The sequence below is a fragment of the Lissotriton vulgaris genome, chromosome 3_1 (genome assembly GCF_964263255.1).
Source record: "Lissotriton vulgaris chromosome 3_1, aLisVul1.2, whole genome shotgun sequence".
NCBI lineage: Eukaryota > Metazoa > Chordata > Amphibia > Caudata > Salamandridae > Lissotriton > Lissotriton vulgaris.
Genome location: NC_141689.1, coordinates 31,987,859 through 32,014,655, shown reverse-complemented (window position 1 = coordinate 32,014,655; position 26,797 = coordinate 31,987,859). Strand labels below are relative to the sequence as shown.

Here is a 26,797-nt window from a genome sequence, read left to right as displayed (position 1 = left end):
GTGCTGTTAATCTGGTTGCCTGCCTCCGACATCGGATGGTACCCCATGGTCAGCAAAATGCCAACGTATCTCAAAGATACAACAGATGTCTTGAGACTTTTACCAATGATTCAATTTGACGAATCTACTGACACAGAGAAATATTCTCTAATAATCAGTCCACTATATTGTTCCCCAGTAAGATACGGTGTAAATGCAGACCTTTAGTTTTAAAAGACAATCAGTCCCGAGTCCCAGACAAACACGCGGCTATGTAATTTGCGTATCCTGCGCAGTTTTCTTGTAAATCTATACAGAAGGTTCTATGCTACAACTCCTTTGCACACCACGTAGCTTTAAAAATGATATACTACAACTCCCATGCACACCACGTAGTTTTGGTAGTTTCTCGTGCACCAGAGGATAATGAAACTACAATTCCCAAGTTTACTACGGTTTTTTGTAGTTCTTAGTGGTCACGAGGGAGATGAGGTCACATGACCGCAGATAAACAAAATGGCACTTCACCAGAGCTCCGGCGCCCCCCCCCAGATTGCACAGAGGGACGCTCGGAGTACCGACAGGAAGGTAGGGAAGAAGTCATTACAATCAGTCGGTGCACTTCAAATGATATGCGTAGAAAGTTTGCCTTTTTAATAAAACGGGACAAGCAGCGCCCGGCGTACTTGAGTTGCACTAGAAAGCTATTCTGTTGACCTGCGTTCCTTGAGTGCAGCGCAAAATGCACAAATTAATGCGGTAAATAGTTGCCTCCTTTAATAACAAGCGGCAAGCAGCGCTGAAACTGTCGTCCCCTTTTGGAATAAGCGGCGCGCCACGCTCGATATGTTTCCATGACTGCAGTTCCACGCAGCGCAGGCGAGACCCAAATAGAGACTCGGTGTGCCTGGTGGGAGACAAGATATATCAGAGTCTATACATTGCGGAATAATGGTGCCACAATCACTTAACATTGCTGCCTGGTGCCTTTCAAGAAGTTAATATGAGTTACACATCTGCCTCTACTATCGGGTTTTTGACTATACAAATATCACTCATGAGGCATGCAAAGTGCATAAAATATAAAATATCTCCACGATACACTCAGTGACTTGTGTCTTTTGGTGCGCAAAACCATTCTTAAGTAAATCCATTCTCAAGATAAACCATTCTCAAATAATATCGATGTTTTCCGGCTGGGAACACGATATCTGTGTCCTTGGTGGTTACAATAATTAACAACATGTCTGTAAATTGAATGCCTCGACAAGGGCATTAACTTTACTTACCCTGACACGCCCCATTATGAACAATCGGATAGGCGTGGACATGTATCGGTATATATACTCCTGTACACATAGTCAATCATGTATAGGTGAACTACGATAGTTCCTATGAACATAAGATAGTGATATCTATCTATAAGTAATTGAGACTGTGCTAACACGCGTCATTATCTGTGCGAACTCAAGCGTCATGTTCTGTGTTTTTACTAGTGCGGTGCTCCTCATACCTGAGCAGCGGCCAGGTGCGGTGATGCTTTTCCTCCTATAAATTTGAGGTAAGAAAAGTAGCAATTTTGCTTTTCTAATAACAAGATATGGTGATTAATTAACCAACTTCATAAATAAATGTTGTCTTAGCCCTAATATGAGTTCAAGATCTTTTGCCTTTCAAAGTTTCTACTTTGTTTCCACAATTGCACGTATAATTGTTTTCTTGTTCACCAATAATAGTGGAGAAGACAGAACAAAAGTGAAAATATACAGGTGATATTTTTCCTTTATTTATTTATACAGTAGCCATTAAGAACTAGGTCCTGAAGAAAGCAGTGATAAAATACATCACACTTGCTGAAACATGTTGACCATACTGAATAACAGATATTTTGTTAAATCTGTTTGTTTATTCACATTTTAATATTGGGAGCTTTGAGGGAACAGAATAAAATATATGCATCCACTCAATAGTTACCTAATTTTAACATCACCATTTTTCACATTTACTTTGGCACTGTAATTTGGTTACCCGCATAATAACATCTTGACGGTCCTATCAACATACCTTGGAAATTTTCTAAGGTTATACTACCATTGCCAAACTGGTAGTAATACCACATTTTCTCCTGGGTAAGGAGAGCCCAGATGATGTAGGGTGGATTCAGGCGGGAACTGATGGGCACTTTTTTCCAAAGAGGAGAATTAGTGTACAGTAAGACACATAGTCACGTCACTTCAATTACCACACAATATGGTTTTTGGTTGTTTTCAAAGTAGATTCTGAATTGGCCTATTTGACTCCCAGATACTATTTCTAGTTGTTTAGTGTTAGTAGGGCATGTACCTGGTATGTCGTTAAACGAGCCCAAGTACCCCATCCCAATGTAATTTGTCTTTTGGATTCACCTATAACCACCATAGAACCTCCCTAAAGCCGGCGGGAGCTTCATCGAGGCAGTACCTACCCTCCCTAAAGCACTGCGGGAGCCGCCTCGAGGCAGTACCTACCCTCCCTAAAGCAGTGCAGGAGCTGCCTCGTACCCCCCCCCCCCCAAAGCAGTGAGGGAGCTGCCTCGTACCCCCCCTAAAGCAGTGAGGGAGCTGCCTCGTACCCCCCTTAAAGCAGTGAGGGAGCTGCCTCGTACCCCCCCCTCCGCCTAAAGCCGTGAGGGAGCTGCCTCGTACCCCCCCCCCCTAAAGCAGTGAGGGAGCTGCCTCTTACCCCCTAAAGCAGTGAGGGAGCTGCCTTGTACCCCCCCCCCCTAAAGCAGTGAGGGAGCTGCCCCTTACCCTCCCTAAAGCAGTGAGGGAGCTGCCTCGAGGCAGTACATAACCTCCCTAAAGTCTTGACTGAGCTGCCTCGAGGCAGAACCTACCCTCCCTAGCGCAATGAGGGAGCTGCCTCGTGGCAGTACAAACCCTCCCTAAAGCAGTGAGGGAGCTGCCTCGTCCATGGTGATGAATTAAACCCAGATCAGTTGACTGGGGGTGAGTGTTTGATTTGCTCAAACGCTCCGTCTATCATCCCCTTTTGTTTTGCTTTGTTCGCCCTAAGTTGGCAGGGTATGCTCAGACGTGAGTCCCTTGCTCACTTGGCTACTGGATTCAAGATAGCCTGGCTGATGAGGATTATGAATCCGAAACTGGTCCCAGGATGCTTGTTTCCCGTCCAGGGAAGACATGGCTTGGCAGTTCGGGCTGGACTGTTCCCATGAGGCACAGGGTCAGACTGATTTGCATATGGCCATGTCTGAACTGGGGTGGCTGAGTGAGCTAAAGAATGGTGATGGATTAAACCCAGATCAGTTGACTGGGGGTGAGTGTTTGATTTGCTCAAACGCTCCGTCCATCATTATTATTATTATTATTTAATTTTATAGAGCGCGTAGTCACCCATAAGTATCCCAGCGCTAAGATCAGTACAACTGAGGGTCATCGGAGGCCGGGGGGGAGCAGGATTAAGGAAAGGGGTGGGTTTTCAGTCTTTTCCTGAACCGTAGGTAGTTAGGTTCGATTCTCAGGTCCAGGGGAAGGGCATTCCAGAGGCGTGCAATGTGGACCGAGAAGCGCCTTCCACCTGTTCGGGCCTTCTTGGCTCTGGGAGTGACGATGAGATGTTCGTGGTCGGATCGGAGGGATCTGGGGGCTTTGTATGGTTTAATACATTTTTTTAGGCTTGGAGGGCCTTTGTTTTGAAGCAGTCTGTGTGCCAGGCAGGGGGCCTTGAACTTCACACGCTCTCTTACCGGGAGCCAGTGGAGGCGCTTCAGAGCCGGTTTGGCCGAAGCTCTGGCAGGGGTGTTAGTAAGGATCCGGGCAGCAACATTTTGGACCCTTTGTAGTTTGATCATGGTTGCCTCCGGCGCCCCTAAATAGATGGAGTTACTGAAGTCGAGCCTGGAAAGTATCAGGCCTTGGACCAGCAGTTTTTGAGAGTTGGGGGGGGAGTAAGGGCAAGATCTTTCGAATTGACTTGAGGAGCCCGAAGCACGTCCCGGCTACCTTTTTTGCTTGTATTGCAAATGATAGATCCTTATCAAGCCAAACACCTAGGCTTTTTACCTCTGGTTTTGGGTCTGGGAGCGGGCCTAGACAGGGTGGCCAGATGTTCTGTAATAGAGAGGGCCCCTTCTGACCCAGGAGGAGAATATCAGTCTTTGAACCGTTAAGTTTAAGAAATGATCTGTTCATCCATCCTTGTATCTGCGTTAGACAGTTGTAGAGGTCCGCAGGTTGTTGACTAGGATGAGAGAGGGACACCACTAGTTGTGTGTCGTCAGCGAGCCCCCCTAAAGCAGTGATGGAGCTGCCTCGTACCCCCCCACCCTAAAGCAGTGAGGAGCTGCCTCGTACCCCCCCCCTAAAGCAGTGAGGGAGCTGCCTCGTACCCCCCTAAAGCAGAAAGCAGTGAGGGAGCTGCCTCGTACCCCCCCTAAAGCAGTGAGGGAGCTGCCTCGTACCCCCCCATAAGCAGTGAGGGAGCTGGCTCGTACCCCCCCTAAAGCAGTGAGGGAGCTGCCTCGTACCCCCCCTAAAGCAGTGAGGGAGCTGCCTCGTACCCCCCCTAAAGCAGTGAGGGAGCTGCCTCGTACACCCCTAAAGCAGTGAGGGAGCTGCCTCGTACCCTACCCTAAAGCAGTGAGGGAGCTGCCTCGTACCCCCCCTAAAGCAGTGAGGGAGCTGCCTCGTACCCCCCCTAAAGCAGTGAGGGAGCTGCCTCGTAACCCCCCCCCAACTCCCTAAAGCAGTGAGGGAGCTGCCTCGCCCCCCCCCCCCCCAAAGCAGTGAGGGAGCTGCCTCGTACCCTCCCTAAAGCAGTGCGGGAGCTGCCTCGTACCTCCCCCTAAAGGAGTGCGGGAGCTGCCTCTTAACCTCCCTAAAGCAGCGAGGGAGCTGCCTCGAGGCAGCACTTACCCTCCCTAAAGCAGTGACTGAGCTGCCTCGAGGCAGAACCTACCCTTCCTAAAGCAGCGAGGGAGCTGCCCGAGGTAGTACCTACCCCCCCCATAGCAGTGAGGGAGCAGCACGGGCGGTACCTACCCTCCCAAAAACAGTGAGGGAGCTGCCTCAAGGCAGTACAAACCCTCGCTTTCAGACAAACAGATACTTGCAAAACAGAAAAATCATTTAAGAACACTTTACTTAAAGCAAAGTCTGATTGCCTCCCGACAACGAGCTACCTATAAGATGTCTGCCTTCCATTTAAGAATGAACAGTGGCTCGCTACACAGCTCTGCTCTATGAATTGAGGATGCCTTTTTTCCACCCCTAGCCCAGGGGGTAGTATTACAACTCACGAAGACTGCGCCTCGATGTTGCCACCATCAGCAGCTCGGTGGCAAGATCCACAACTCTGGAGTCCTTCTTTACTCCCTCTTCTTCCTCCAGGAAAGGGTTGGAGGGAGCCACTTCCTCATCCTGCGGAAATTGGTAGTCCTTCAGCCCTGGGGAGAGAAGGAATCCAGCTAAGAAAGGTACTGGATAACAAGCATCCCTGATTCACAGTACATGGCAGTGTAAGCTCTATGCAAGGACTGGTACCACAGTACGGCAGTGACCAGCCCCGTACAACATAGGACACGAGGCACTTACCCATTCCATTCCTGGCCAGCACCCTGGGACTCTTTCTAGGACAAGGGCCATTCTAGCCGATATAATCAGAAACATCAGGCACTTTAATCATGCTTACATCACCAACAAAGAAAAAAAGATTATTGGGGAGAATAGCAGAGTATACCTCAGCCTTAAGAGAACACAGAGGGTAAACACCCATTCAGACTCAAGTGATTGGGTATTTTGTTACTCTATGCAAACTCAACACAACCAAGCAATCTTGTCAAACTCAGCTGGCTGTACGTACCACCAAAACACGCTATCAGAGCACATATGTTTCTACTGAGTAGAGGGTGTCAACAAAGAATACGATCTGAAGAAGAGGCTTGAATATAGTTTGTTTAAACAAAGCAAAGTCCAGACCAAAGAATGACTGTTCAGAAAAAGCGGTAGTCTCATGCTTATGCAATAGTTAACCCTGAAGTTGTGGCTGTGTGCTCCGTGCAACCTAGTGAGTACATAGAATGGCTATGGGAAGGAATGTTGAGCAAATTTCCTAAGTTAACAAGCATTGGCATAGCCAGTAGGTCTCGCTTTTGGGACCTTATCAGTATTTAGTTTGGCAGCACAATATCCTTGGTGCAACAACATCAGCTGTTGCATGGCTAAACCTTGTACCCTATAAATGTTTAGCCATGTAACAGTTGATGTTGTTGCACCAAGGATATTGTGCTGCATAACTAAATACTTATAAGGTCCCAAAAGCGAGACCTATTGGCTATGCCAATGCTTGTTTTAATCTCGCAGCTAAATTGCACCAACGGGTTGGGCTGACAGGTTATTAGTCTTCGTCTTCCTTTCTTTCGGTCTCCTTTAGTAAGTTTCATCTTTACATGCAACCTGTAAATGTGATACAAAAATTAACAAGGTGACACCTTTAATTACATCACTTGATCCGGCCTGTTGAACACTTACTTTGAACTAACATCACTCCAGTTTAAAAATAAATGGGCATCCCACCTAGCCTCTGCATATGCCTGCAGCGAGTGTTGTCTGCCTGCAGTCTCACAACAAAACAATTGTGTGTCTCTATCTGTGCGTTCTTGTTTGGAGGTGAGAGGGGGGGGAATAAGGGAATGAGTCAGTAGGTGGATAGAAGGATGAATAGAGGTGTGTGGGTGGGTGCACGACTGGTTAAGCAAGTGAATGAAGACGAATGGTAAGATAAAGCCATGGATGAAGGAGTGAGTGCACATATGTGTGAATGTGTAGGTGGGTGGGTGTTGTGGATGAGAGAATATTGTAGACCTGAATAGTTTGGGTTTTAGGGTGAAGCAGCTGTGGGAGACTGACTAGCAAGAGGTGTTGAATGCAAATGAAAGGACACACCAGTGCGTTGAAGGGCAGCGTCACTGCTCCTGCCCCTCGGTCAGCTTGTGGCAGGAACGTGGCAACTCGCATACATGCACACACACCCAATACCTGACTCCACTCGGGCGGCTCCACTGCTGCTCCAGGCGTGGTGGATTCTGGAAAATTCTTGGAAGGTGATCCAGGGGGTCCTGTTCACTGCAGTGAGAGTGGAGCAGGTCAGGACTGCCATGCATGTGCCACTGCTGAGGCTGCACAAGCCAAGCCCGGTGATACCCTGAAAGGGGAGCGCGCCAAGCCTTGCGACCTCCGCGCAGCGAAGGTGGCATGGTAAACGTTCGCACCATATAGGTGTGAGGATTGCTGTAAAAAGAGCATCTCTCTTTATACACTGGGCAATTGAGCAGGATGTGTGCAGGCAAGCAAAGAAACATTCCTAATAGGTTATGAATTTCATTTAAGCTCAACCGAAGTAATGGAAGGTGAGGCGGAAACCTAAAGAAACCAAGTTGATACAAAAAATGTAATTAAAATGGAAAGATTAACAAGCTACTGTTTGAACAAGCATTGGCGGCACGGCCATAAAAGTAACGGGCCGCGCGACCCTGAAAAGGGAACGCGTTCTGTGGTGTGGGAGAAGCGAAGCGAGGAAAGGCATATGGTGGTGCCGCAAAAGTAAAAGTAATCGCGGATGTAAGGGTGCCCGCAAGATGGTGCCTGTGCTCGAAACCGCATGCCAGTGTGCGTAACCGCTCACTAGTGGCCGGAGAAAGCCTTTGGTAGCACTTCAAAAAACCAGTTACTAAATGTCTCGCCACACCCGCTCATGCGCTGGCTCTAGCAAGACCTAACAAGCATTTACAATGCAATGGTTTCGCCTTTGGAAAAGTTAGAGCTATTGCCATTGTAAATGACAATGCCATTTATTTATCTGTTTTCAAAACCAACACATAAATAAAAAGTTTGTCATCCAATGCCAATAGCTAAAACTTTTCCAAAGGCGAAACCGTTGCATTGTAAATGCTTGTTATTATATGCCCGTGCTCCTCTCTGTGGTGCTGAACATTAGCATGCCACCCTATGCTTACCACCTTTCATTCCATTAATAAATTCTACTATTTCTGTTAAGCAGAAAAAACTGGTTGCAAATTGCAGCTTTTAATAGCCTCCCCATGCCCAAAGGGCTACCATTAGTCAGAAACCTATGCAACCACTTTTTTTCAGAAGGTTCCTTTATTCATAGCGTGCACTTATTTTCTAAATGTTCAGTCCATTGCAAAAAAAAAAACACACATTGCCATTTACAACCCCAAAAGCTCTAACTTTCGCAAATGTGAGACCAATTGAGAGAAGTAAAAGGTAGCTCACAGATATTTATGTACTGATTATCCTAAACATTTTAGACTGATGACGAAATGAGGTTTTTGATCACTTCAAACTGCATGTATACTAAAATAGGCTCATAGCGGTCAGTACGCCACTATCACTGCTCATATTTCCTATAAGCGATTAAAGTGAATAGAAACGTAACGTGCACAAGGCACTTGAACCGAGGTACGTTATAATATGTACTAAACTGTGAAACATGAAGAACGATGCAAATCCACCATACATCAAAATGGGCCACGAATAATGCACGAACTTCAAAACGACACAATCTAAAAGTCCCCTCCGTCTAGATTCATTAAACAAAACTGCTTAACATGTTCTTACTGAATGCCCTTCGTTATACTACCACCTCAAATTTGCATTACTCCATGCCGTGACAAGACAGTCCCGTTCGTGTCACTTGAACACCAAATGAACTATTCACTATATACCACATGTCTCACCTCAGGAACCCTGCCTCGTCATGTAACTCGCCTCCTCACATCCCCAATTTAAGGTCAGTACTTCCGACCCGGGGTTTTTAAACGCAAAAATTCGTAGTGCCTAGAGTGGTAATCAAAGTAGGTCAATAAAAGCTAATAAAAACTCTAACTTCCAGAATATATTAGTGTTGCTATAATGCAGCCTTGGGCTCAAATCATTGCCCGTCGAAACAGAAAGGTAGCTACTCTACCGATATGTATAGTTGTATTGAGGAAGCTACATCAACAAGACGCTTTAATATCAGTTGTCCGAAAGCTGCACCATATATTGAATGACACACTACAAATATAAATATGTGTATATCTATTCCCCGAAGCACTACAACTCCAAAACTCAGAGTTCTCGGCTGCCCGTCGTCCTCCATGGCTTCCTTTTGACAGGTGAGCGCGTCTCTCAAACGAGAGAGCGAGCCCAGAGTAGAAAAGTCCCAGACCTCTCAGTATAAACGCTGCAGGCTCTGCAGATTCAAGAGCCGCAGTCAGGGGAAACAAAATGTCGGCAGGCATCCAGTCAGGAAGGCGCTTACAGCGCATACTCGTAGCATTCCCGTCTGTTACGGAAGCGAAGCAATTCGCGTCCATAGATACCAAGGAAAGGCACGTAAGGCGCAGTGTCACGCAAGGTACCGACAGAAACTCTGATAGCTGTGTTTCAACAGGAAAACCAGAATGAGCAGTGATAGTTATTAACATGCTTATGTTGGTAAGACTATTAATACAGATCAGTTAAAGTAACGCAACATATTTATAAAAAATTTTGATTTGTAGATAATTTGGAAAGTCTCTTGGCGGGAGCAGGGAGGGGGGCGGGAAAGGAACGGACAACGGGAGGGGGGGCTGGGAAAGGAACGGACAACGGGAGGGGGACAGGAAAGGAACCACTCACCTGGACTTCCTCGGCCGGCGGTCGGCCGCCAAATGGCCCAAACAAACCTCGACGAGACAAAAAAAAAAAAGCCCCGCCCACCGCCGCATGACGTGGCCAAAAGCGAAAGATTCTCAGGAACGCCCTCGAATCTGGTCCGGCCTTGACGGACAGATCCGGCACCCAATGGCTAGCCTCCATTTATGGAGCTAGCCAATGGGAGCCGGGGGACGTTCCTGAAGTCCTTATTGTAAACAATGGATTTCGCCTGCGCCGAAAAGCTGCGCAGAGCGCAGCCTTCTGCAGGCGAAACCCAAAAAGGGAGGGCTCTGTGCAGAAGGCATGGCTGGTGAGGCGGACCCAAAAGCATGGTGGTTCCATACCTCTTTAACGGCCCAAAACACTGGCGGCATAGACAAGCACGTTTGTTATGCATGGGTGGAAGAAAGGAAGAAGTAAGTCTTTAGGATGTACTTGAGCTTCAAAAGTTTTTTTTAATTTCAAATCTTTTTATTTTACACGGTAGAAACAGAACATCGGGTCAGATACACACAGCGTTATGCCCACAACCCCATGTAGGGCCGGCCGCGCAGCATATAATTAAAAAAAAAAGAGAGCAATAGTGTAGGAATTTTTTAAACACAGCATGTCGCCTACAACCTGTGATGGGCCGGCCGCATGGTAAACTTTTACAGGCAATATCAATTAGTTGTGGTGCTTCGCAGGACCCTTGAAAACCGTTAATACTGCAACAAGGGCAAGAGGCCCAGAAGAGAAGAAAGCGAAAGAAACAAAGAAACAAAGAAAAGGTAGACAGACTCGTGGGCGGGTTGGAGGAGAAGGAGTGGGATAGTCGGGGTCAACGATCCAGGTCAGTGAGGAACATTACACTCCATGCCTGGAGAGCACGCGCTGGGTTGGGCCTATTGCGGGAGCAGCTTGCCAGGGTCAGACGGGAGGATAACATTTTCGAAAAGGCGCAGCGCTCGCAGCTTGGCAGGCAGGTATCGGGCATGCTCCACCTTACAGAGATACTTAACTAAGGGTTGCCAAACTGCAGTGAAGCGGGTATCACATGCTTGTATTCGCGCTCTAAGGAGCTCCATGGTTATGACATGCCATAAGCGCACATACCAAGCAGCGATAGGGGGCGCCTCTAACTTTTTCCAATATTGTGCAATAAGTTGCTTGGCTGCTCCAAGCATGTGCAGTGCTATGATCCAATTTCAAAAGGTTTTTTAAAAGTTGGAGATGTGGTTTTAGGGCATTCGAGAATGTTGATGATTCATATAAAGACTTACCTCCACATTTTGTGCATTCGGCCAGGCTGAAGGGGAGCAGATTCTGTGTAAGTGATTAGTCTTAAGCCATTTGCTTATGGGACAAAGCTGTAATCCCTTGGAGAAAAAGCTATGAAATGCAGCGCCATCTCCATTAGGTACAGGATCTTGAATTTAGATGTCTCATCTATTGGAAGGAGTAGATGAGAAGGTATTGCCCTGTGCTTTCAGACCGAATGTTAAAAGTCTTGCATGATTCTAGAAATATTGAAATATGCAGAGAGCTATTTTTGTAAAACCAATGTGTAGGACATTACAGTAATACAACTATGGTTTGACCATAGCAAGCATCAGTACCATTGTCTGAGGGAGTCGAAGGAGGAGGAGGACACTCAGGCTGGCAGAGTTGGTAGCATACATAGTTGGATACTGCATTTGGTTGTGGCGTGAAGGAAAGGGGGTGACGAACAGCAGCCCTAAGTCTCACATGTTATGCACTTAAAGGTGCCTCTTTAAAGCTAGATTCAGAGAGGGGGGAGTTGTATTGTCTATGGGCCCATAAGCAGGATCTGACTCAGCAGGTCCTGTTTGCCAACTATTTAACTATTCTATTCCCTGTTCCTTGCTTTATAATTTCCTAAACATTTTGTTGCATCTGCAAACCGATGTTTGGCATGTAAAAAACTGTACTTAAGTAAATGAATATATACCCAATCATTTAACTCACTCTGCATTGGGGGAAGAAACTGTCCTCAAAACTCTCATTAATAAACCACATCTCTCTCAGCGAAGCATCTCCTTTGAGATGAGTCAGGCAGCGGTACTCGACTGCACAGGTGCCAGAAGGGCCTGCGGCTCTCCAAAGAGCTCTGTCTGCTAATTGAGACTGTTGTATCGGTGAACACGCTCCATCATGCGTTTCCCCTATTCCTTCCTGATTTGCACTCGTAAAAGTTGTTAGTATTTGTGAAATGTGAGTAATACAACAATCAAACTAGCGTGAGAGGGAAGGTGCCTGAGAACGAGTCAACCACTAAAGATAAAAGATTCATCAGCTGAAGGAGAAGCATCTTCCGGGTGCTCGAGCAGAGGTTCAGACTCAGGCCTGGCGGGGCTATGTGTAATACACTGTCTGGTTCCCATGGCGATCTCAGAGATGCTGGTTGCCTAGCAACAACAACATCAAATACAAAGTAGAAGGAGCGCCACCGGAGAGCAATCTAGCGGAGATCCGGAGGTGTAGGTTTGTCTGACTCCGGCCAGTTCAGACCGGTGCTCTGCTCTGAGGACCGGATAGGCGTACTGACACTTCTCCGGGGGTCTGTTAAACAGAACATCAATAGCTGCAGGAGGAAACCTTAGGTGGGCGTGACTCCTATCCCGCCACAAATCACAGCAACACAAGCAACAGCCGCGATCCGCTCCTAACACTCCACGAAACATTGCCGATACTTAGTGGCGAGACTGGTAGGCTTACACTTCTGCACAACACGGCCCGGCGGTTCACAGCACGACTCACATCCACAACAGCTTAGGGGCTGCCCTACGGTCAGAAATATAACCCCGACCCGAACTCACGATGTATTTCGGAAATGCACTCAATACACTTGCAATGCACGGCTGGCCGAAAACACGACCGACTCCAGGAGAGAAGGAGGAGGCGCCAACCTGCAGAAAGCACAATAAATGCTCCGGGCGAGAGAAGCCACCCGCTGGAAACACGGTAACTTCTACCAGAGCGCGGCAGTCTACAGCACCAACCAACATACAGCGGCTCCTTCCACGGGCATTGTCTCACCCTGTCCCCGAATGACTGCAACTGATGTAAACTGGCGACCACCTGCTGAGCGCACCACTTCCTACCCTGAGCCCCAGGCAGCTCCTCGTTTCAACCGGTCTGGGGCGTACAGTAAAGGTATCGGAGAGAGCCACTCCGGGCTGCACCCAGGAGCCGTGCTGAGGCCGTACGGGCGACTCCTGCCTCAAACTGAAGGATCTTTATGAGCCACCCACCCGCCGTCACCAGGTAACACTGCCATGTTCCGCTGCTGCGCCCATGACCCTGTGCAGCCCCCCCCCCCGCCCCCCCACACACACACACCACGCGTGCCCCGCGTCTTCCTGCTCTATGGCCCCGAAGCAAGATGTCTCGCGCTCATCACACTCTCACTTGGCACGTCAGATGCGGCCAGGCTTTGGATTTCACTAGCGAACACTTCGTATCTGCTCTCGCCCTTGTGCACTAAGTCACCACGGGGTCAACGAGTTGTCCAAAGCCCCAGACAGGAGCTCCCTGGCTGCCGCAGAGTGAAAACACGACTACTGTCATCCTCGTGAGCACCTCGAGGCTAGCGCCCTGAGGCCCGAGTATATGGAGCGTGTCCGTGCACCGAAAACACGATCTGTGGTTGGATCAGACAAGCGGCCCTTCACCGGTCTCCACACCTCCAGGTAAAGCCCCTGCGCCCTGGTGACCACGCGCGCAAAGAATGACATGGGCAATACTTCCTTGTCTCATATTATGCCCACCCAAATGAGCCTAAATATGGGTAATCAGGAAGTTAAGCATTCCGAACGGGACCTCTGTCACATTTGGACATGTCGTGTCCGATCTGGAACCTCTGGGCAACAGGGCAAAAAAATAGACCTGCTATATAAGTCTATCTGCAGCAAATAAGTTGCTTACACAGCTACTTTTCTAGAGAAATAATGTTCTCAAACCGTTGCATCGTGCTTCAGGTGCAGCTCCTCCGCCGATGGCCCAATCAGGTCGCTGCTTTGCAGGCGAGCCCTCACAACCACCCGGGAGTCAGCCAACGGCAGTGCGGCTCCCGGGGCAACCCACGATGACGAACCTTGAGCGGCCAATCCCTGCACAGCTTCAGTAGTGACGCGACGGCGCACGGGCCAATCCCGTCGCGGCGTCAGTGAGGGGGCTCGACTCCTGTGGCCAATGGGAGCGCGGCGGCTTCGATCTCAGCTACCGCAGCTCCCGGTCACGAACACAGCTTGCAGAGGGTGTTTCTGGCCCCGGGCCGCGACGGTGATTTGGCGGCAATAGATTTTCGGGGCCCCAGGTCGCGGTTAGGCCGTTTCTAACCAGCAGATCAACAGGGGGGATCCTGGGCGCAGGGAAACACCGCGGGCCTCGTTTCACCCCTGAATCTGTGCCAGCAGCAAGCACGGGCCGGCCGGACCAGACACGGGGGCGTTCCCGGCGTCGCGTGACGTCGGCAAAAGCCAAAGAATCTCGGGAACGCCCCCGTGTCTGGTCCGGCTTTGACGGACGCCTCTCTGTTCCAATGGCTAGCCTCCATTTATGGAGCTAGCCAATGAAGCAGAGAGGCGTCTTCAAGTCACCCATACTAGAAACTACAGATTTCGCTGGAGGAGGAGCCTGACGGCTCCGCCCCCCAGCGAAACCTAAAAAGGGGAGTGGATTAATGACAGTAACAATATGTGCCCAAATAGAGGGGTGTTAGAAAGCAGACATGCTACAGGGAAGAAACAAAAAACATATGATGCACTGTAGCCATCAGATAGTCCAATAAAAGACTTGATGCTTGATCTTTAACATAAATATACTGTCTTGACTGTGCTATTACAGAGAATAGGCAAGGGACAGACCCAGAAAACTAGAGTTGACGAGTTTGGTGGTTAAGACCTCTCTGTAAGATGATGGCGAGCTCTACAAGGAGAGTGCCAGAAAAATAGGTGAATGCCTGGTTAAGTGATTTTGTAATTAGTGAGGACCTCAAGAGTCATTTTATTTTACAATAACCCCCTGCACTGCCAAGTTTGTTGTGAAGTCACATTGATAGTTTGAGATAACTGGCATCAAAAGTGATCCATTAAGCCTGTGGTGAAGCAAGAGACAAATGAAATCTATGATGACTGGCATCGAAAGTGATGTGTCCGAGCCTCTGGTGAAGCAAGAGCCAAAGCAGGTCAATGCTATACCCTTCTATCTCTCTAACTTGGCGGCCATCTTAGGCTAGTCAATCCTCATCACTGCATCACGCCTAAAGAAGCGGCCATCTTAGACTAGTCTAAATCACTACTGCTCCGCACTCATTCCTTGACTTCTGCACCTACTCTTTCCTCGCACACATCATAGCGCCTTTCCTACACCCATCCACGCATCCCCCCTTACCCACCTGTCCCCCTACTCCCAACATGGAACGCTTGGGCAAACACACTTACAAAATAAATTACCCCCCCCGGGCTCACCAAAAAAAACGCAAAAAGGTTTAAGCACAACTTCTTGAAGTCCCACCCTGAAACCCCCTTTGTAGACACCTACTTCTCCCTCAACAATGGAACCAAGAGCACTGATATCATCCGATACACTACACGCAGAGCACAATGGAGAAAAGCACTCCTTACCCTACTCACCGTCTCGACCACTAGGAAAACTGCCTATGGTGTAACACTCTCAACCACACCATCCCAGCGCTACCCTGCTAGAGCAACCATCACCATCTACAACAACGGCACCATCTTAATTCAATCCAAAGACAGAAACCTAGACCTATTTGACAACCTGTTCCCCACCTTCAAAGAATACTTCTCTAAATCTCTGATCCCACACCCTCCCGCCTTCATTCCCAACATTCTGGACTCCACACCACCTCCTAACATTAACACGCACCCCCTCCCTCCCCCCACTACTCCACTCTATCACCCTCCGTCTACAGACACATCACACCCTTCAGCATCAGACGCCGAACGCACCTCCTCTAGCATCCCCCACACCGCCACCCCCTCGACCCCTCCCCCACATAACACGCCACGCACACCTCTGACTAGCTTCTCAGAACACCCCCCCTCCCCTAACTGCACCCAACACAACATGACTCCCTCTCTTCCCATATCCTCCCCCACACCTTGCACTCCCGTCCCGCCCCTCATACCAAGCTTCTCAGAACACCCCTCCTCCCCCAACTACACCCCACACAGCATGACTCTCTCTCCTCGTATCTCCCCCCCACACTTTGCATTCCCGGCACGCCTTGCCTTCAACCTCTCACCCCCCCACTCTCAGTCCCCACTATCCCACCTCCACCCCCGCAACCCCCGGCCTCCAATCCTCCCCCATTTACCCTTCCCCTATGAGCACTGATGCCCTGCCCAATAACGCCAACACCCACCCTAATACCAACGCTCTCTCTAACACTTCCAACCCCTTCACCAGCACCACCTCTCCACTCCGACTCCCCCCCTTCTCCAGTAACCTATACACCTGTTCACCGCCAGTACCCTTCCCCAACTCCGCACCCAACCCCACGCTGGACTTGATTATGTCCACCCTCCTCCAAATGAAAGAAGAACTACACACCGTCAAAGAGTTGCTCATCACACACCCCAGACACCCCCCTCCCACCATCACCTTTACACCTAACAACACTTCCCCCTCACATCCTCACATCCTACTCACCGTACCAAACAACACTCCCCACACTGGACCTCTATCCCCTCTCGCAATACCACCAATCGCCCCAAACGCACTACCAATACGCTCTCAGACCATGACATACACACCCTTCTCCGCACTTACGGCCCGGTTCCCCAAAATCGCCTAGCCACCAACCACCTGTCCATCCCAATGATACTCTCCAACCCCCTCAGGCACCACACGCATAACAGAGGCTCCGTCCCCAACAACCTCACAAATATACCCCTCACTCTAGAACCTTCCTCCACCCTCTGCACCCCCAGACTCAAATGCTTACTTCTCAACTGCAGATCGGCCCGAAGACATTCCGCGGGGGTCTCTGATCTCATCTCTATGGAACCGGATCTAGCCATTCTGACTGAAACATGGTTGTCTGAATCTTCTTCACCTATCATGGATATCCTAGTCCCCCCCAACTATTGTATCATTAGACTTGACAGGTCCAACAAGACAGGCGGTGGAATTGCATGTATTCACAGAAGCAACCTTTCAGTTATTAAAGCCACCGCCCCCTCTCTTACCTCCTGTGAATACCTCTGCCTTGATGTCATCAGCGAAAGCAAACCGGTCTGCTCACTACACATCATATACCACCCACCTGGGGACAAGCTCTCCTTCTCCCAACAACTCATGGACACAATCTCAACCAACACATGACGGCAAAACACCCAAATTTTCCTTGGCGACTACAATCTCCATTGGAATGATCACAGCGACACAGTGGTAAATAGCCTCAAAAACTTCCTCAACGCCCTTGATCTCACCCAAATATGCAATAGCCCGACCCATGAGAAAGGCTCTATCCTTGACCTTATCATCTCCAAAGAGTACTCTATTCAACTTGAGTCAATCCAACCTTATGACTGGTCAGATCATCATATTGTCTCCTTCTTCATCAATGAAAAGGTTAAACTCACCTCAGTTCAACCCTCCAAGCCCAAAGTTTGGAAAAGAGACATGAAGAAACTCAACCCAAACTCCCTACCGCCTAAAAGCTGCAATCTCCTACGTCCCCCTCCCGGCGATACGGACGTTCAACACTTGACTGACCACTATCTCAATGCTATGACCACAATACTCAATGAGACTGCACCCATGCAACTGAAAAGAGTCTCGTCCAAGATCTCCAACCCATGGTATGACGGGAGCCTCAATGAAGATAGACGGGCCATGCGAATGGCAGAGCGCGCATGGAGATCAGCTCCCTCTGCACTGCACCTAAAAGCGTTGAAGAAACAGAGAAACGCCTACTTCAGGAAAATAAAACGCTCAAAAAGAGATTTCTTCAGCATCCAGCTCTCCCAAGCAAAAAACCGCCCAAGAAAACGGTTTGAGCTAATCAGAACACAATCCAAAGAACAACCCCAGACACTCAGCACCATGGGCGTTACACCTTCCTGTGAAGACTTCTCTGCTTTCTTTAACCACATCGCTGCGTTGGTTATTTTTCCCCTGTGCTGCAAACTGCTATTTGGCTTTATTCATGACGAGCTCAGCTCGTCATCAGCACAGTTCAACTGTGCCTCATGACGAGCTGAGCTCGTCATGAGCATGGAAGGGGTTAACCAAAAAAACGACAACATAAGGAGCGATCTCCTCAATGACGCAATCCTTTACTCCAATCCCCACTACACAGCATCCTCTGAACCAAAGAACAATGCTACATGGTCATCCTTTGGCACCTATTCCGAGGAAGAAATTGGCAGACTACTCAGCACCCTGAAACCATCCAATCACCTCACTGGCCCCCTTCCTGCTAACGATGTAAAATACTTTACCCCTTTGCTCCTCCCACTCTGGACTAAGATTATCAATAGCTCTCTTCAACAAGGAACCATCCCTAACTCCCTCAAAGTCGGACAAGTCACACCGCTTTTAAAAAAACCAACAGCAGACCCCACTGATCTTAACAATTACCGTCCCATTACAAATATTCCCACTCTCGCTAAACTGCTGGAAAAATGCATACAGCTACAACTGACTAAACACATAGATAGGTTTGATCTCCTCAACCCTCATCAATCAGGCTTCCGAGCAGGGCACAGTACCGAAACTGCCATGACTCACATAGTTGACGACGCCCTCCAAATCCTAGACCAAAACGATACTTGCCTCCTCATCCTCCTGGATCTCTCCTCAGCATTCGATACAGTTAAACATGAGAACTTACTCGAACTGTTAAACACAAGAATGGGCATTTCTGGGACTGTTCTCAAGTGGTTCACCTCCTTTCTACACAACCGGTCACAAAGATTCAAAAGTAATAACCTATTGTCCCCTCCGGTACCTGTATCGCTAGGCATCCCTCAAGGATCCTCCCTCTCCCCAACACGGTTCAACCTAGTCATGGAACCTCTCACCACTTTGTTACAAGCATCCAATGTTCACTTTCACAAGTACGCCGACGACACCCAACTTTATCTCAAAATACAATCCCCCAAGGACATCATGCTCCTGAACTCGACGATCAGAAACACCCAATCCTGGCTTGCCAAGAATCACCTCAAACTCAATGCGCTGAAGACGGAGTTCCTCCTGATCTCACCACCCGCAAAAATCTCTACCGCTCAAACGTGGCTTAAGCATCTAACTGCTCTCAATGTACAACCTACCATCGTAGACTCAGCAAAATCTTTAGGCATAACACTTGACGCCAATCTCAACATGCAGCAGCACCTCAGCAATGCAACCAAAGGAGCGAACTTCCAAATCAATACCTTGAGAAAACTTAAACCCTTCCTTCCAGCCAAAGACTTCCAAACGGCAGTACAATCCATAGTCATCCCGCGCATAGAATACGGCAGCACCGCCCTTTGCGGGCTCCCCCTAACTACAACTGCACCCCTAAGAGCGTCCCTTAACGCTGCAGCGAGACTCATCACCGGTTCAAAAAAACTCGCATATTTCCCCTGACTTTAAATCCCTGAACTGGCTACCTTTTGAAGCCAGAATACATCTGAAAATCGCCTGTATGACACACAAGGCTTTACACATGAACTCACCCGGCTACCTCACTCAAAAGCCAACAATTTCTGGCGGTTCTAGAACTACTAGAAGCACAAATAATCTTCTGCTGAAGCCTCGAAGATTTCGGAAGGAAAAAAACTTATAAACGCTCCTTCTCAGGAATGGCGCCCAGGATCTGGAACTCACTCCCTCCTGAAACAAGGCTCATCTCCTCTAACAAACTTTTTAAGAAAGAAGTAAAAGCTATCTTCATGGCTAAATACACATGATTTATCACTCTGTATTTCTCAGGACTGTGCTCTGTACTACCTGCCTGACCCCTTGGCCTATTTGTATTACTTGTATTATCGACTTACTTGATTGTATACGTTCCCTCTTTGTGTATTTTTATATTATTGACGTACCTGTCTGACTTTGCACCCTGTACCTACACTACCTCAACTATTACCTAGTTTTGTATTACTGATGCACCTGTGTGACTATGCACCTTGTAACCACCTACCTCAACTATGCCTACCATTATGCTATCTCCAAAAGCATTTTAAGCACGCTTAAGCAAGTATATGCTCCTTCTCTCTGTACTTTGATATTATTGACGTACCTGTTTGACTATGCACCTTGTACCTACACTACCTCAACTATTACCTTCTATTTGACCTACCTATGTAACTATGCACCTTGCACCTATCTACCTTAACTATTGCCCACTTTTATTCTATCACCCCTCGTCCTTGTAAAGCGCTCTGATATCTGCAAAGATCTTGTTCGCGCTATATAAAACTTTCAAAATAAAAATAAAATAAATGATAACTGGCATCGAAAGAGATGTGTCCAAGTCTCTGGTGAAGTCTATGATAACTGGTACATGCATATGGATTTTATTTCTCCCATGCCACAAGTGATACAGATTCTATCCGAACCATGGATGATTGGGAAGACCAGCCAGTATGGCTCTCCATATGTCAACGTGTCAGACCAAAGTTTGAGTCACAGTTTACAAGAGCTCCGCTAGAATCAGTGGTTTTGCCATCCAAAAGATATCCACCTAGTACAGGCCAAAGTATACCAGGTTTGAGGTTGCATAGTTAAATGTGGGCCAAGGAAGAAGATCATGGACCTGGAAGGAGTTCATTCCAAGAAAGATTCTAAAACACGTATTTACGGATTTCCAGTGAGCCAAGGTTAGCGTGTGGGCAGAAGAGTTTCAATGCAGCAGGAGGATTGCGGTCAAAAGGGGATTTCATTTCGGAGAGACAATATCATTTCAGATTTCGATTACATTCAATTAAAACGTGAAATCTGAACTGCAAACGCAATATGAAACTCATACTTGGTCATCATCAGCACTCTGGTGTTTAGTAATGTTCAGGTTTCTCATCACAGACCCCAGAGACTCCACATGAAGGCTATTAAGTGTAGAAGATCCGACCAACCTCTGGGTCAGCCCATGAGCAAAAGGAGGGGAACTAGAAACTTAGATCATCATAAATAAGAATCCATTCCTGAAGACAGAATGAATTCAGAAGTGTCAACGTTAGACACAGATCAGGACCACACAAATTATGATATTGATTGTTGACTCAATGGAACTAGAATAGACGCATCGCTACCGTTCAGAATCTCAAAGGCATTTTCCATCACCTTGAGAGCAAGTGTTTATAGATGCACTCTGCTGTGAAACCAGACTCCTCTGAAACTAGCTGGTTAGTATTCAATAATTACAGGTGATTCGATTTTAGATAGCAACTGTGTTTGCCATCACATTGTAAAGGAACAGGATTTTGGAACTAGGATGAGAGCATGCAAGTTCGAAGAACAATAATCAGACTTTATTTTGATCAAGGTGTGCTTGGGATAGGCGAAAGAGAAGAGTGGAATAATTCTCATGAGAGAGAAGCTCGTTTTCTTGAAATGCAGTGGCTCGCACCTGATTGACTAGTGTTAGGATAGATCCCATCAGCAACAAAAGGTAAAATTTTGGAGTAGCAGATAAAGATACATTTACTGATACCAGACAAGGGTGCTTTTGAGTGGGCTCACTATTTGAGGATGTATTCATTTTACTTCATTATTATCACCTGCAAAGAAGTCAACTGCATTGACAACCTTCTCTGGAGACTGAGGGGAAGATAATTTTGCAAGGGGATTAAGGTAAAGTTTTATGGTAAAAGATGGGACTCTTCCCTGTGATTCTACACATCTGGGACTTCTACTGTCTTTTGAGAAACACCATGGAATATACGCGTGTCAGAAAAACGCTTTGGTGACAGGTCAAGAAGTTCATTAATGTTCAAGTTTTTTTGTTGAAAAAAATTCTGCATGATTTTATAAATATTAAATACTGATTCTGTTAAGAAGCTGCAGACAAAGTTTTTTAGTTTAAATATCATGTGCAATTATACAATTTTGAGGGTTTCAGTTGACTTTTGAAGTAGAAATTTAGAAGTATAGAAAAATAAATGTACGTGAAAATAAAAATATGCAACTATATTCCACTCTCCTAAAGCATATCTACTCTCTGCCCTTGCAACATCGTATAAACGTAAAATCATTTGCTGCTTTCTTTCCAGCAGCTCTTGCACGTTGGATACACAAGTTTTTTTTTTCAGAGTTTTATATAGCGCAAACTTGACCCAAATCTGGTATCAGAGCGCTTTACATAGCACCAGTTACGTTACATGAGGACACACATTCATTTTTGTTAGGCACGGGGAGATTAAGTTATTTGCCCAGAATCACAGGAGGTTCAGCGTCATTACCGAGACTCAAACCCAGTTTCCGAGGTTGAGCGCCCTAGCCGTTAGGGCAACTCCTCTCCCCCAACTCCTCTCCCCACAAGTAAGCAACAAATGTACAGGTGTGAAAGGGACATCTCATGATCAGCTTAGCTGATCACTGCTTCAATCAAGCAGAAAGAGAGGTGTCGTCCAACGCTTTGCATCTGTCTACTGCAAGGTCGCAAAATGAAACTCAATGAATTCTAGACAAAAATTAAAGATCTTCCTTAATATTAAAGACTGTGCTAGACAAGAATGCTAAAGCCGTCTAATAAACTTCCTACAGTCATCCACTAATACATGCAATGACACCTAAAGTTATAATATTTGAAATAACAGAACTACAGCTAGAGAACATTAGGAGAAAAGACTACATGTAAATACACAATAAAGAACAAATTCTAAGAACAAGCACTTATGCCAGTGAAGGAATACTCTTAGGTCATAGACCGGTTGACTGATATTCTGGCAGAATTGTCCTAAAACCCACAGATTACAGAGCAGAAGCCAGAAATCAGTTAGAAAATGTATGTTATGTTACGCATGTTATACCATTCAACTAGCACCAACACTGGAGAAGATCGAAGGATGATAGTCTCCAGCCTTCTCCCAAAACATACAACTCGCGTGTCCTCTTGAAACCATTCCTACCACATAAACATGTTTGTAAAGGACTAAACTGATATAAGTAACTAAATATTGTTTACTCTGGATCTAGAAGCGCTTTAAACCAATTACTCCCAGGAAGAGGCCTTTGAGGTGAGAGAAGTGTAGTTCAATCAATACCACATGGCCTTTGAAACGTCCCCGTCGCGCACTGGGGGAGGAGGTGTGATTCCTCTGCCCAGGATGTGCATGGTTTCTGGTTCCAGACAGCAGAGGCTCTCCACTCAGGGGTCCAGAAATATGTCTGTGTGTGGCAGGTTGCCTTAAGACAGTCAGTGCCTACACTAGGGTTGTTAGTTTTTCAGGGGGCACTTCTGAGTACATGGTGTAATAAATCCCACACTGGCAACAGTGTGGATTTATTACAAGGAGTGGTTTGGTACCAAACACTCCTGGGTTCAGTGAAGCCATCATGGTGCTGTGCAATTCAATTTGTTGAGTTCCCAGCCCATGTACTCCTGCTGGCTTCACTGGCACTTACAATATTTAAGAATTGATTTTAGTATTGTAGGGGCTTCTCTTCTCATGTTTGATATGCCATCACCTGTGGTAAAGTGCATCCTGCCGTAGGACTGTAAATAACCTGCTAGAGGGGTGACTTACCTATACCCCCAGGGAGTGCTGGCTGGCATGGTACCCATGTGTTTTTCACCTCACAGGGTCATGCAAGCTGCAGGGCCATGGTCCTAGTGAGGGGGGCCACAGGGTACCCTCTTCATCTACCAGGCCCTAGGCAGCCAGGGTATCATTCACTAGGGACTTACAGGTGGCAGAAGTACCAATTGTGACATGTTTTTAGGGAAGACACACTGGCAAAGTGGACCTGGTTGGAGGGACCCTCGGCACTACATTTGAAACCATATCAAAACCAGGCAAAAAGGGGGGGGGGGGTTAACCACTTCAAAAGTGGCACTTTCTCACACAGTACAACTGAGAAAGACAACCCGGACTTCTAGAGAGACCAGACACAATGTCCATAAATGAAAGGAGCACACAAGAACAACCAACTTGCTGCTTACGGGTGCACCAGCACTTGGCTCCCTTAAGTTCAGGTGCTCTTTCAACTCCACTCTCTCACCCTTGCTCTGCACGTCTCTCTCCCCCTTGCTCTTTTCCGCCCTCTCCCCCTCCATCTGTACCCCCTCTCTCCCTCCATCTGTACCGTCTCTCTCCCTCCATCTGTACCCCCTCCCTCCGTACCCCCTCCCTCCCTCCATCTGTACAACTCTCTCTCCCTTGCTCTGTACCGCTCTCCCTCCCTCTGTACCGCCCTCTCTCGCTTGCTCTTTACCACTCTCTCGCCTCATGTACCACTCCTACACCCCGTACACTGTGCAGTCTGGTAGGCACAACCTGGATTTCTATTAGTAAATGTGCATGTAATATCGTATGCACCCAGATGGTCTTTACTCCCTCCACTAAGTGTGTAATGGGCTAAGGTCAAATATAGTGTTACGGGTAAACAACTAGATACAATAAACATTCTAGTAAGCTCTTATTTTTAGGTCTGATTTGACAGCATAGCTCTTGCCAGATCTTATGTGGGCAACAGGAATAGCATTTTAAAAAGCTCTACTGAGAGGGCTTTAGTACTGAAAATGGTGTGGGTCTCATTTTACATAGTGAACAACTTGACAAAGACTACACAACCTTTATGATTGCGAAAAGCCTCCTGTTTTCCGGCAGACCTTTAGTATCATTGCTGGTTTTTAAGATTAGAGTCTGCTGTTGACGCATGGTACCTGACAGATGAATGCAGCGGACCACATTGAGAGGGTCACTTGTCCCTTGTGATATCTCTTTAGGGCGGCACATGGTTAGCCACCCCCTGTTGGAGGGGTTCCAATTTTAAATTGCACCTCAAATCTTCTACCCATTTGTCATTTTGACCATAGTGTAACAATATGGACGTGTGGGTGCAGTTCCCCTTTAAAAAAAATAAAAAAAATAAATGCATTATCTGGCCCTTGATTTGAGTGTTAATGTTGAGGATTGCTGCGCTCAGAGGACCTCCCTGATCCAGCTTTAGCCTGCTCTATTTACTCTTAAAGGCAGGTGCTAAGAGCGGACCTTGGTCCCCAGGTTGACGGGGTGGAGTACAGAGGCCCCAGGACAACAGAAGTGTAATAAGGGATAGTAACTTCTGACAGCCTTGGGACCTCCTGAACCAGAGTTCTAAAACATAAGAAGAGGTTTTAAACTGTGAAATGTTGACATATAATCAGGAAGTCATTATACTGCGAACTCTCAGATATGCAACAGGAATTGCTTTTACACTGTGAACTCTGACATATGCAACAGGAAGTGGTTTTACACTGTGAACTCTCTGACATATACAGAAGGAAGTCATTATACACTGTCAACTCTAAGATATACAGCAGGAAGTGGTTTACACTGTGAACTCCTCGACATATACAACACAAAGTTGTTTTACACTGAACTCCCTGAGATATACAACAGGAAGTGGTTTTACACTATGAACTCTGCATGATTTACACAATTTTATCTGAGAGGGGTTTCAGTTTGTAATGTCACTTGAAATCTTGTAAATACTTGTAATTTTGAGCCTAGTATTTTGTTTGGCAACAGCATATTAGGTCCGCTTGGCATTGGCCTGATCATGGTGGGACTATAAATCTAAAAGGGCAGCGATCTGCTAGCACACTGTGAAGTGTTATCAGAGCAGTGAGGGGGATTGATGCTGAAATCACCTATGGAACAATAGAGGTGAAGTAACATTTGTTCAGAGACTTTTCTTCTTTCTCATTATGCACAAGAAAAAAAAAAGAGCCTCCCTTTCCCTCCCACTTACCATGAAGAAGTAGAACTCGGAAAGGCACCCTCAGCAGTTTTATTGGAGAGTTGACACGCTGGCATCCGATGGTTAGCTTGTACACATACTTGACGGACTGCCCACGGAATGATGGCGGGCCATCCACGGGGAGCGTCTCGCAGTACGAGTCTGAGTGACACAAGGGATAGAAGTGCTCAGATCAGTGACATACTTCGTAAAGGGCTGCAAAATACTAGTGCAGATAAGAAACTCTACCAATGTGCACTCAATGGATGTAGCAAACATCAAATATTCCTATATGGTTCCGCTCTGACATTCATCTACGACTGGATGAACCTTAATCAATTAAAACTGAACCCTGATAAGACGGAGTTGGTCCTGATCGGTGGGCCTTCTAACCCTTGGACTCCTGCCTTCAGGCCCCCTGCCCTTGGCTCCCCCCCTTTACCCTCCGCCTCTGTGAAAACCCTGGGCATTAAAGTCAGTCAAGACCTCTCTATGCGTCCCCAGATGAGCTCAGTAGTCTCATCTTGCTTCCTGACCCCCAGAATCATCCGTAAAATTTCCCGTCTCTTCTCTGCTAAAGCCTTCAAACTTATCATCTTGGCCATGATTCTATCTTGCCTGGACTATGGCAACGGCCTGTATGTTGGTATTCCCGCATACGAGCGCCGTCGCTTGCAGCTTATCCAAAACCAGGCAGCCCGCCTCATTCACAGACTTCCGAAATTCCATCACATCTCTCCCCTGCTAAAGGCCCTTCACTGGCTTCACATCTTGGAACGTTCCCTATTCAAGATGGGCTGCCTGATCTTTATGTCATTGGCCGGTACGGCTCCTAACTTCATTACATCAAAGATCAAGGCCTATGTCCCTAGCAGAAGCCTTCGCTCCTCTACCCAGATCCTCCTTAGCGTACCTAACTACCGAAGGAAAAAACTTGGCGGTTCTAGCTTTTTTACCCTTGCCCCCCTTTTGTGGAACGCACTTCCCTTCACCCTTAGATCCATTTCCATCTACATGGACTTTCACAAAGCTCTTAAAACTCACCTCTTCACCCTAGCTTACCCACTGTAGTTCCTCCCCTGCTTCCCTCAGGTTAGTTTTTCTGCAGCGCCAAGAAACCGTTTGTTAGTAGAGTGCTTTACAAAACCCTTCAACTTCAACTTCAACTTCTAGGTTTGGGATGTAATGATGTAGGTCAATCACCAAGGACAGTT

The 26,797-nt window shown here is 47.2% G+C and overlaps 1 protein-coding gene across 3 annotated transcripts in view; it reads right to left on the bottom strand.

The window, feature by feature from the left end:
* Window positions 1-26,797, bottom strand: part of RGP1 (RGP1 partner of RAB6A GEF complex) — a 96,360-nt gene that overhangs the window by 37,512 nt on the left and 32,051 nt on the right. For all 3 annotated transcript variants that reach the window (XM_086960018.1, XM_086960015.1, XM_086960017.1), the window contains exons 5-6: window positions 25,596-25,745; window positions 5,276-5,422 (exon numbers count right to left, since the gene is read on the bottom strand). In XM_086960018.1, the coding sequence (XP_086816144.1) occupies window positions 5,276-5,422; window positions 25,596-25,745 (297 nt within the window). The remainder of the gene's footprint in view (window positions 1-5,275; window positions 5,423-25,595; window positions 25,746-26,797) is intronic.